The sequence below is a fragment of the Felis catus genome, chromosome C1, assembly GCF_018350175.1.
Source record: "Felis catus isolate Fca126 chromosome C1, F.catus_Fca126_mat1.0, whole genome shotgun sequence".
Taxonomy (NCBI): domain Eukaryota; kingdom Metazoa; phylum Chordata; class Mammalia; order Carnivora; family Felidae; genus Felis; species Felis catus.
This window is the reverse complement of record NC_058375.1, coordinates 210,810,034-210,822,275: the sequence shown is the minus strand read 5'-3', so window position 1 is coordinate 210,822,275 and position 12,242 is coordinate 210,810,034. Positions and strand designations below refer to the sequence as shown.

Below are 12,242 nucleotides of genomic sequence, written 5' to 3'. Positions count from 1 at the left end.
AGTCCTAAGCTTCCATCACTAGTCTGGTAGAAGTGCCTAGGTATCGTTTCCCATGTGGTCTCATTGCTTCTGGGTGGTGGCAAAAGATCTGATTCTCCCACCCCGCCATGCCTAATGGGGGGGGGGGGAGGCATCATTACTGCTGTGCTGTATGAAAATACAGGTTTCATGGACACCAAGATGGGGAGGGATGGCTACAAATGCCTGGCTCCCTACTCAGCCTTCTCTGACACCAGCTGAGCTGGGGAATTGGGATTCTTCCTTAGAGCCTCGAAACAGTAGAATCTGGGTTTCCCACTTGTCTTTTGATGGTGTTGGTAAGATGGGACTACGGGATGTGTGTGTGTGTGTGTGTGTGTGTGTGTGCATGTGTGTGTGTTCGGCCAGAGCATAGCCATTACTATCTGCAAATCTTCTGTCTTGTTAAACTGCCCCTTTTCTGGTCCTATGGCTAGAGAGAGGAGAGGTGTTTTGCCTGCACCCACCGACATTTCCAGTTTGCCAACTTCTTCCGCCCCACATCTGGGATATGTGCAGCCAAAAGAAAACCGAGGAACTCCCCACAATGTCAGTCCTTGTGGCCCAAGTTCCCTAGCTTGTCTGCCTTCTTCTGTGTACCTTTGTGTCTTCTTCTATTTTATAATCTCCAGAGTTTTTAGTTGCCCTTACCAGGAGAATAGGGCAAATACACACACTCCATCTTCCCATTTGTGGAAGCTCTCTGATTTTCTTTTAATATATATATATATATATATATATATATATATATATATATATTATAATGAAAAAGGATCAGAGTCAACAGTGTCCTCTCAAAAGTCATTTGTTAACACCGACGTCTTTCTTCTGAAAACGAATGTCATTTTTGCTCAAGGAGATACTGAAGCAGGCCCCTTGGGGATTTCTCTGACGGCCCTTCCTTCCAGGGCCTGGGTGCTGGCCTCTGATGGATGACCACAGTCATGGGTTTGGAGACCTCTATGTGCACACAAGCTTCTAGCAGGCAAGAAGTGAGTGAGTCACAATTAAGCAAAATGAGTTAGATGAAGAATTTGAGAAGCAAAAACAGGAAGGAGAGGCCACGTAAAGAAAGACTAGTTGGGAGATCAAGGACAGTATTGCTCTGACTTATCAGCCAATTACATGGTAGAAGACACCAAAAATAACATCAGATCTAGCAACGCAGCCAAGGGAATGGTGCGCGACCAGTGGGGAATGTGGGCATTGCCAGCAGTAGAGCGCGAACGAGGGAAAGTGGGTGAACAACTTCAGGGCTGAGACCCGCCGCACCCCAGAGGCAGAGGGGAGGAGACGCGACGGCAGGGCGCGGGGGAGAGAGACATTCAGAGTCCCCTTTGCTGGGCTCCGGGAGAGGCCGGGAAAGCTCCGAGGGAGCCTCGAGCGCCCTGGACCGGGGCTGCGGCGGCGGAGGGCAAAGGGCTGGAGCTCGGGCCCAGCGAGCCAGCGCGATCGGAGGGGCGACGGGGAGGGGAGCTCCCGGCGGTCGCGGCGGGCAGCGCTTCCCGGCCGGGGCGGAGCGTGTCCCCGACAGCGGTCCCAGCCTGCGCGCGCCCGTCCGTGCGCTCCGGGCACCGGCTCCTCGCGCCAGACTTCCGTCCTTCGCGCGCGCTTGCCGCCTTTCTCCCCCGCGCGCGCGTCGCCAATGGATGGCAACTCCCTGCTCTCCGTACCGAGGTAAGACCCGCTTCCCCCTTGGCCCCACCCAGTGGCCCTCGAACTCCGTCGCGCGCCCCGGGTCGCTCCCGAACTTGCTCCGGGGACTCCAGGGTCTGAGCTCGGCTTGGTCTGGCCCTGGCCGAGCGAGCGGCCCCCGGGGGACGGTGGGCCCCCGTCTAGTGCACCACCGGGCGCGGAGCTGGGTGCGGCCTGCGCGCCGGGGCGGCTCGGGGTCGGGGGACAGCCCGGGCCCGTCTCGGGGGTCGGGGCCGGGGTCGGCTGTACGCGGCGGGAGCCAGACTTTCCGTGGGCACAGCCTGCGCGGGTTTCGCGCCCTGTGGGGGGACGGGCTCCTAGGTGGGGATGAGCCGAGGAGGAGCGAGACCAGGGCAGAGTACCCCATCCCCGTGCATTTGGATCTGGGCAAGGGGGTGCGAAGGAGGAGGGGGGGGTTGCCCCTAATCCCCGACGGCACCCAGGCTGCGCCCCACCGAGACCTGGGACGGCAAGACCCGGTCCGCTCCAGTCCCACCCGCCCCAAGCGTCCCCACATCCTAGGCCGGTCTGCGCTGGCCGAGCGCGCCGCCGGCCTCCACCCCAGCCTGGGGTCCCCGCGCGGGGTGGGTCGGGGACGCCGCCTCCGACTCGGCCGGGTGGGAGCAGCGTGTTTCCCTGGGAGGCGTCTCTTCCGGTCTCCTTCTCTCCCTTTGCCCCGGTTCCGCGCTCCCTCACACTCAGTCCTTTGCGAATTTGGGAAACTGAGATTTTTATATTTCACCCCCCCATAAACCTTAGCGGTAAACTGAGGCTGGAGCGCCGCCGTTCCCTGAGCCGAGCAGGTGGTTTTGCGCTCTTTGAGCAGCTCGCGGAGCGAGCCACCCCGAGCTGCGGCTCCGGGAGGGGGGTGCGGGGGTCTCACTGCCGCCCGCACAGCCCCACCTCTCCTAGGCGAGGGGCTTATAGGTGTCGCTCATCTTGTCATCCCCTACTCCCCCCCTTTCCCCCAAGCACACTTCTAGGCAGTTCCAGCCGAGATGATTAGGGCACAGGAATAAACATTTTTCAGCTCGCATTCTTGGAGAGCAGCGAAACCCAACATCCAAGGGCGAGGGCACACATGCAGCCGATACTATATTGCCAAGCGGCCAAGATGGGGATGAGAGTCGAGGGCGGGGGGGGGGGGGGGGGGGGGGGAGGTGGCAAAGGACCGAGACTGCTTTTCAAGCGCATTGAAGGCTGCCATCTAGAGACTTGAAGTCTTTATTTATATTCTGTAATGAAATGGAGCTTTCCCAGCTCCACAGGCAATTTCCTTTTTAAGCATCCCTTTTCTGCGGGGTAGCGAAAGGGTCGGAAAAGGCCCACGGTGGTGTCTATGCCTGGCCTGAAGCTGCTGTAAAGTGAAAAATCTCTAACCCTGGGGACAGACACGGTCAAACTACCATGAAGTCTTTCTATTCTGCCCTAATGCACGAAAAAGACAGTTAAGACCACAGGAAGATTTTTTTTTTAAGTTATGTATATATATATGTACACACACACACACACACACACACACACATTGCTACTGATTTTTAGGGAAAAGTGTGAGGCATTTGAAAGTGAAGCCAATTGGGGGTTCCGCTACCTGAGATCATGAGAATTGAAATGGTAAACTGTGTGATTCCCACATTCCAACAGAGACACTTCTGGTAGGAGACGGATTGCGTTAAATGCAAGTTTGCAGATCAAGGGTGCTGGGCCTGAATCAAGATTGTATTCCTATTCAAAAGCTGGGACATTTTCTGAAATATTAAAATTCATTCTGCCAATTATTCTTTAACATTATTTCTGTTGCAGTATTGTAAAAAAAAAAAATGACCTAATGAAGAGCGGACCAACGGCAATGATATTGCTCTGTAAAAATACTAATATTGATTTAATATCAGCTGCAGCAAATTAAATTTTGAATTTAAACTTGAATATTTTTGTCCATTCACCAAGACATATCACATTTCCACAAATCGGTGTAGTAATTCAGCTATTTTATCAGCATCCTTACTCATATGAGAGATATTCAGTTAACTCTAATAGATGAGTTAGTTTGATCCTCTATTTCACTGAATACAAGAAACATAATTTACTTTCTATAATATTTAATTGGAAGCCACAAGCATTGATATACAAAAAATAAAGTAGAATTACGAAACAGTGTATGGAAATACTATATTATTCATACCACTTGTCCACAAAACTTTGAATAAAGAATTGATCACTGGAAACTCTACACAAGCTTTTACAAGAATATGGCAATGGTCAGAAAAAATCAAATTGTGGTCAATCAATATGTGTGCTGTCTAAATATGAAATAATGTTTTCAGTGTTTACTAAATTGAGTGATTATAAATCACTTTTTCTATAAAGAATTATAATGCCATTGAAGAAATTTTGTTTGGCAATGGGGTAGGAAAAAGAAAATGATCTAGCTATACATTGAGTTAATTATAGAATTTTTGCTGTGTTGGCTTTTACGTGTTCTGAAATTTTTCAGTGAATCAAAGATATAAACGAAATTTTATTCAAGCAGTGTTTTGTCAAGATTGATCTAAAACTTGTATGTGATTCATACACTGTAGATACTTTGAAGCATGTTTTTTTTTTTTTTGAAGCAATTGTTTATGCTTCTTTGGGTTGTTATACTATATATTACCTTACCTCTGTGAAAGCTCCAATTAGTTCTTAATATGACACTTTTAAGTCTACAATACATTATGTGGGTCACATTACAGATTTCTTTAAATCACTGGTTGTCAAAGCTGGAAGGTGTTTCCAATAATGGGGCTGAGCTGTGGAAAGATGAAATGTTCCCTGTTAGTTGCGTTATAGGTCCAGACCCCACCTGTATCCTGACTAGTAGTCTAGTTCGAGCGAAAAACATAAAACAAAAAAGAAAAAAACAAAAAGCAAAAAAAAAAAAAAAAAAAGAAATCTGAAAGTTTTTAAGATAGTCATTTATTTTACAAAAAGTTTATTTGATTTGCTAAGGTGGCAAAACTAAGTATTATGAAAATGAAAGAGAATCCCAGGATTCTTCACCCAGGATGTTCCATGCCGTGGTACCCTGCACCACAATATAGTAACTACTGGTGATGGACGGAAGGGGACCCTCACTTGCATTGGTAACTGGCGTGTGTAAATTAAGGTTTATATTTTATGAAGTGTTAGCCCATGTATGAAATTGTTCGATCAGTCACATCCCTGTGAGTGAATACGACAGATATAATCATCCCCTTCCTAGTTGAAAAATTTGAAGGAAAAGGAAATTAAATGAATTGCATTTAAAAAGCCACGCAAGGGGCGCCTGGGTGGCGCAGTCGGTTAAGCGTCCGCTTTCAGCCAGGTCACGATCTCGCGGTCCGTGAGTTCGAGCCCCGCGTCAGGCTCCGGGCTGATGGCTCAGAACCTGGAGCCTGCTTCCGATTCTGTGTCTCCCTCTCTCTCTGCCCCTCCCCCATTCATGCTCTGTCTCTCTCTGTCCCAAAAATAAATAAACGTTGAAAAAAAAATTAAAAAAAAAAAAGCCACGCAATAGTATGTAGCAAAACTGAGTCATCCACAGAGTTCTTCTGGCTTCAGGTTTAATTTTCTTTCTTGTATTGATTAAAAATCCATACTTTTTTTTTTTTTTCAAAAGGGGGAAAAAGATTCTGATGCACAGTTGGGACCAACACTGGTATCGTTAGAACACATGGGGGCAGCCTAAAAGCAAGGTCATCTTTTAAAGCTGACAAATACTGAAAATGTCATTTTTGCGAACAGAAATAATTTGTCACCTTACATCTAAAGTTGAATTTGAAGCTTCAGAAAGGGGACGTCTCATTTCCTAAATCACCTGGATTTTTTATACTGTACTATTTTTTTTTTATTTCATTTCGTTTGGCTTACTGGATTCTATTTCAGTAATGCTTTTATATGGCACTTTGAATGAGTAACTTATCAAACAAAGATCGACTTTTGAAAAAAATAAACTCTTTTGATTAAGATTTCCTGTGAGTTTATTTTAACCAAACCTAAGTTTAACCTAGCAACATTTCACTACAACCCGCCAGAATCTCCAGGCGTTTCTCTAGGAATGCTGGTTCTGGAGAAAAACAACTAGATTTTTTTTCTTTTTAATGGAGCAAACAAGGTAATACTATAAACTAGACTATGGTCTTCTATCCAGTTTTTATTGAAAGGTTATCTGTTTTCGAATTTATACAAAAAGAAAAAATCAATAGGACATGACATTTCTGTGTCCTAGATATCTCTCAGAAAAGATGAATCCATCACTCCTAACAATTTGAGGATCAAGGACAAACAACAGACACTGTCTTAAATTTAGTATAAACTGAAGGCCATTCTCATTCCTGGAAATCACAGTCTCTTCAAGAGCAGTGCTGATGTGCCGACTTCGGCTCGTGTCATGATCTCGCGGTCCGTGAGTTCGAGTCCCGCGTCGGGCTCTGTGCTGACAGCTCGGAGCCCGGGGCCTGCTTCAGATTCTGTGTCTCCCTCTCTCTGACCCTCCCCCATTCATGCTCTGCCTCTCTCTGTCTCAAAAATAAATAAATGTTAAAAAAAATTAAAAAAAAAAAAAAAGAGCAGTGCTGATGTGACCACATTCTCCAACTCAGAATTTTCAAGGAAACATGACCCAAGAGGTACTATTTCCTTTAGAGAAAGAAACTGGGAATTAGTCAGTCCTGGTACTGAGGACTCTGAGATCCACATTGCTGTAGCATAATAGGTATCTGAAGAAGAGACAAACTCTGAAGGCAATTTACCATAAAAACAATATTATAAAGAGTCTAGAAGTCCACCGATAATCCCACATTTCACATACACTTTTAGGGGCCCCTGGTATCTGTCCATGTGGTTCCTTTAGTATAAAATATGTATCTGATACCCAATAATCAGTTTTTAAATAAACTGTTAGAGCTCTTCTCATTCACAAGGGGTTGCCTTTGTCTGGTACTATTCATTTTAATGGGGTTTTATTCTGTGCATGAGAGTAACAGCTACGGAGACTTGCAAAGTGGTGTATTTGATGTCAGGAGACCTAGTGTTTAGTCCTGTTCTGGAATTGATTGCTGTGACTAGGCAAGTTGCTTGACCTGTGGCTCTTCTGTCTTCTCCTGGATGTAGTGATATAGACCCTGAGTATGCTACTCTGCTGGGTCGCTTTTATTTCTAACCCACAGTGTTATAGACTTTACTGAAACAATGACTCTCAATTGGGCCTGATATGGATGAACATCTCATTCTCCTAAAAGTGACAGATGAAGTTAAGGCATTTAAAGAAACTGAAGCGATATACCCATCCAAAAAAAAAAAAAAAAAAGTCCAGCTTAGAGAATGGATTGGTTCATTTTTAACTGAAAAAATGTTTATTTATTTTGACAGAGAGAGGGAGAGAGAGAATCCCAAGCAGGCTTTGCGATGTCCGTGCAGAGCCTGATGTGGGGCTCGATCCCATGAACTGAGATCATGACCTGAGCTGAAATCAAGAGTTGAATGCTTAACCTACTGAGCCACCCAGGCACTCTGGTTGGCTTATTTTTAATGCCTCCCCATAGGGAGAGCAGCATAATGCTCACAGAAGGCATAGCAAAATCTTATTTTTTTAAAGAATTTTGCAAGACTGTGGTTATCCACATTGAGGCAACCATTATAAGAATTGCTGATTATCATACTTAACAAACTCCTCTAAGTACGTGTGTTTCATGATCGATTTTTAAAATCAGTGCTGAGGAACAGCCCACATAAGCATACCTTAGCTGATATTGGCATATCTACTCCAGCTTTCTCTTGGTTTATCTTTTTCTGTCCTTTCACTCTTAACCTGTCTAAATCTTCGTATTTAATTTATTTCTTATAGACAGGCTATCTTCCTTTAAAAAAAATCCCATCTGATAATCTCTTTTAATTAGTATGTTTAGACCATTCATATTTATTATTCTAGAAAGTCTGGATTAAAATTCACCAACTAACTAGCTATTTTCTGTTTGTGTTATCTATTTGTTCCTTTTTTCCTCTTTTCTGCCTTCCTTTGGGTTGAGAATTCCTTAATGATTCTATTTTATCTTCTCTATTAATTTACTATTTATATTTTTTCTGTCCAAAAAAAAACTTCCTTTAACATTTCCTATAAGGAATGTCTCTTGGCAATGACTTTTCTCAGTTTTTGTTTGCCTGGAAAAATGTCAATTTTTCCTTTACTTTTTTAATCATTTCTTATGAGTATAGCTTTCTGGGTTGGCAAGATATTTTTTCTTTCATTGTTTTAAAGATGACACTTTATCGTCTTCTGGGTTTACGGTTTGTGCTAAGAAACGGTTTTCATTCTTATTTTGGCTCCTTTCAATGTTACCTGTCCTTTTTTCCTGCCTGCCTTCAAAATTTTCTTTTTAATCTCTTATTTAGAGCAGTTTGAATGTGATAGGCCAAGGTGGGGGAGGGGGGGAGGGTGTGTGCACACGTGCACCTGTGTGTTGCATTTATTCCACATGGTGTCCTCGGAGCTTCTTGGATCTGTAGTTTGGTGTCTGTTAATAATTCTGAAAAAAATAAATACGTGATCTCTTAATGTGTTTCCTACCCTGTTCTCATTCTGTCTTTCCCCTCCAGAATTCTGACAGTACATATATCAGGATACAGCTCTTGGATACTCTCTTCTGGCTTGGTTTTGTTAGTTAGTTAGTTAGCTAGTTAGTTAGTTAGTTTTATTAGTTAGTTAGTTTTATTCTATTGTTTATCCTTTTGTTTAAGTAGTTTGTATTGACCTGCTTCAAATTCATTGACTCTTTACTCAGCTGAGTTGATTCTACTGAAGAAATTATTAGAGGAATTCTTCATTCAATTATAGTGGTTTGCATTTCTAACATTTTCATTTGATTTTTCCTCTACAGAAATTACCCCTGTGAGCTTGCACGCATTGTACCTTTTCCACCAGAGTCATTAACCTAATAATCATTATTTTGAGTTTTTTGCCAGATAGTTGAACATCTGTGACATAGTCACATCTGGTTCTATTGGTTGCTTTGTCCATCCCTTGCAAGTGGTTTTATTCCCCCTACCTTTTCACATGACGTAAAGTTTTTTTTTTTTTTTTATTAAAAGCCAGACATCTTATCTATACAAGTGTGATAGAGTTTCCCCGAGTGGAAACTGGAAGTCAGTGCAATTATTTTATTCCTGTTTTAAAGGTGAAGGAATTTAGGCTTAATAGGGTTAAATGACTTGCCCAAGATCACTCAATTAGTGAGTGACAGAGTCAGAATTTGAACCCTGCCTTTCATATTCCAGTGTGTGAAATGTTGTATCACTACATCACTGCCCTTCTTAATTTCATGATACATGTACATTCCCACTATGGAGACCTAGAACTTATTCATGCCACATGGTTTCATTTATTTCAGACAGTTTTTAACTCCTATTCTAAGAAAGTTACCGAAGCATATATAATGATGAGTAAGAAATCGTTCTTGCCTTTGATGAGCCTAGTATATAATTTCAACATGCCATTTTTTTTCTAAATGTCTTTTGATTCAATCTTTCTCAAAATATGGTTTCCAAATCAAAAGCAGCTGTGAAGACAGGTGGATACTGTAAGAGATTTTGACACAAAATTCCTGCAGAGGAAAGCAGTGGAAACCCAGCACATGACAGCCAGTGGAGTCAAGCCCATGAATTAAAAGTTTGTGTTTGTTCCCAAAGAGGTCTAAGAATCCAGGCACCAAAACCTCTACATGCACACCAAGCCACATTCTGCATGAAACAGAAGAGGTGACTTATTTAGACATATGGTTTGAAAGAATTCCTCTCTAAAAAAAATAATTTACAGACCACTGTGCTTCTTTTTGTTCCTTTGATTTAAAATACACACCACATCACCAAATTATGGAAACAGTTAACAGAACTCCTTCGGGGAGCCATGGTTTTAGAAGTACAAGTCAGGGGGTGCCTGGGTGGCGCAGTCTGTTAAGCGTCCGACTTCAGCCAGGTCACGATCTCCCGGTCTGTGAGTTCGAGCCCCGCGTCAGGCTCTGGGCTCATGGCTCGGAGCCTGGAGCCTGTTTCTGATTCTGTGTCTCCCTCTCTCTCTGCCCCTCCCTTGTTCATGCTCTGTCTCTCTCTGTCCCAAAAATAAATAAACGTTGAAAAAAAAATTTTTTTTTAAAAATTAAAAAAAAAAAAGAAGTACAAGTCAGCTTAAAAAAACATAAAGGTGTTATATTAGTTTTCTATTTTGCTTTAACAAATTGCCACAAAATCAGTGGCTTAAAACAACACAAATATATTATCTTAAAATTCTGTATGTCGGAAGTCTGCCACGGGTGTCACGGGAAGCAAATCAAGGTGTTGACAGGACCGCATTCTTTTCAGGAGGCTCTATGGAGGAATCTGTTTCCTTGCCTTTTCTGACTTCCACAGGCTGCTTGTAGTGTTTGCCTGATGGCACCTTTCCTCCATCTTCAAAGCCAGCAATGGTAGGTTGAGCTCTTACCTCATGTCCTTCTGACTTCTGACCTCTTCTTCTGCCTCCCTTTTGCACTTTTAAGAATCCTGATGATTACACTGGGATCCATCCAGATTACCCAAGATAATCTCCCTACATCAAGGTCAGCTGATAAGTAACCTTAATTCCATCTTGAAACTTGATTCTGCTTTGCCGTGTAATAACATATGCACGGGTTATGGGGATTTGACCATGGACATCTTTGGGGGCCCATTACTCTTCCCACCACAGGGATTAATTTAACTAAAATACTCATCGTACTGGCTCTGAAAGAGCACTTGAGATGCTACTAAGAGTGCCCCCTTTCTCTCTCTCCCCTTCTTCTTTCTTTTGTTTCTTTTTTTGAAAAAATTATTTTAGAGAGGGAGAGAGCCCACAAGCAGAGGAGAGGGGCAAAGGGAGAAAGCGAGAGAAAGAGAGAGGGAGAATTCCAAGCAGGCTCGATCCCACAACCCTGAGGTCATGACTTGAGCCAAAATCAAGAGTCACATGCTCAACTGACTGAGCCACCTAGGTGCCTGTCTCCTCCTTCTTTCTTAAATAAAGGGGAAAAGTGACAGGATGGTTGGTTTCTTCACTGCGATATGTGAATCATTCATGTAGCTGAGCCGTCCTCAAGTTTATTTAAGAACATAAGGCCAGATCGAAGTGGACTTGGAGACCTTAAAGAATTCACTCTTTGGCACATCTGTTTGTTGCAATGGTCATTAAAGCTATCCAGCAAATATTTCCTGCTGTCTTCCTAAGTGTGGGGAAGGATTACACTTGCTCATCTCCTTGGTACAAGGTATGGCCATCTGATTTGTTTGGGTCAATGCAAATTGTGCAGAAGGGGCATGTCTCTTCCAAGTGGAAGTGTTAAAGAGGGCATGTATGATTTGCTTCATTTCTCCAGCTTTCCGCCATGGTGTATAACATATTTCGTGTAGTTGCTGCTCTATCAGCCTGAGTTTTGGACCGAGCACAGCTTGAAGCAGAGGTCTCAGCCAGTCCGTGATGGATGGGTAACATGAGCAAGACATAGACCTTTGTGATGTTAATCGTCTGATATTTTGGAGGTTTTCCAAACTGCACAGTAACCTGACCCGTTGTGCCTGACCCTGTCACTTTCAAGGTTGAAATGGTAGATAGTCTGATGGGCTATTGACTGGCTCATGAAGGTTTCCAAGGGACCTCACAGAATTCTCCTTTTGCTCTGGACTTCCATAGATTCTCATCACTAACATGCAGTGATAAGAGGAGGGGATTGGAGAAAGGGAGAAATGGAACTCACCTTGACCACCTGTTGAAGCGGTCAGGAAGCAGGCCCTATGGACCAGCTCCACATAATAGCAATGAAAACTGTGGCCTGTAGGTCTCTCCTCCTGAGGACATGGAAAGTGAACTGGGAATGACACTCACCCTGATATCAGTTCACACCTTCCCCATTTCACAGTCCCACAGAGCTGCTGCTATTTAGGGGTATAATGGCATGCCATGAGCACATTTAACTTGTGCAGATTCAATGCTACATGTTCATTTTCCTTTTTCAAATTTTTTCGTCTCTCTGGCTCTCTCATTATTGAAAAGATGGTAAGCTTATACTTATCTTGTATTTTATTACATATTCTGCATTTCTGTATAGTACACACGTACACGCAAATAACTTCATAAGACTTTTTCACAAAATTCAGCATGCCGTGATTTATGAGCCTCATAAGGGATTTTCAAAGACCACTTTGACTCCACACCATGTTCAAGATAGGCAATGACATTAGACCTCCAACTTCACATTAGATGCTTCTAATGCAGCACAGTAATTCTGGTAACATGTCAACAGAAGAGAAGGACGGGAGGGTCAGACATCAAGCAACAGTTAGTGAGCAGACACTCACTCCTGACACCGATAAGATTCTGGGATAGAGCAAGACTGATTTCCTGCTCTCCTCGTAGATCACTGTGGAGGCACGTGGCATTGCCAATGGAAGGAGACGCACTAGGAAGTAGATTCCCACCCGGCACACGCTGACTCTGGTTTCTTGTTTCA

General features: G+C 43.6%; 1 protein-coding gene across 3 annotated transcripts in view; it reads left to right on the top strand.

The window, feature by feature from the left end:
- The first annotated feature begins 1,113 nt into the window (after window positions 1-1,113).
- Window positions 1,114-12,242, top strand: part of SPHKAP (SPHK1 interactor, AKAP domain containing) — a 160,829-nt gene continuing 149,700 nt past the window's right edge. The window contains exon 1 of one of the 3 annotated variants that reach the window (XM_023259769.2): window positions 1,114-1,695. In XM_023259769.2, coding sequence (XP_023115537.2) covers window positions 1,664-1,695 — 32 coding nt within the window. In that variant the 5' untranslated portion in view covers window positions 1,114-1,663. The remainder of the gene's footprint in view (window positions 1,696-12,242) is intronic. The other 2 variants (XM_019838800.3, XM_019838801.3) reach the window with 2 other exon arrangements.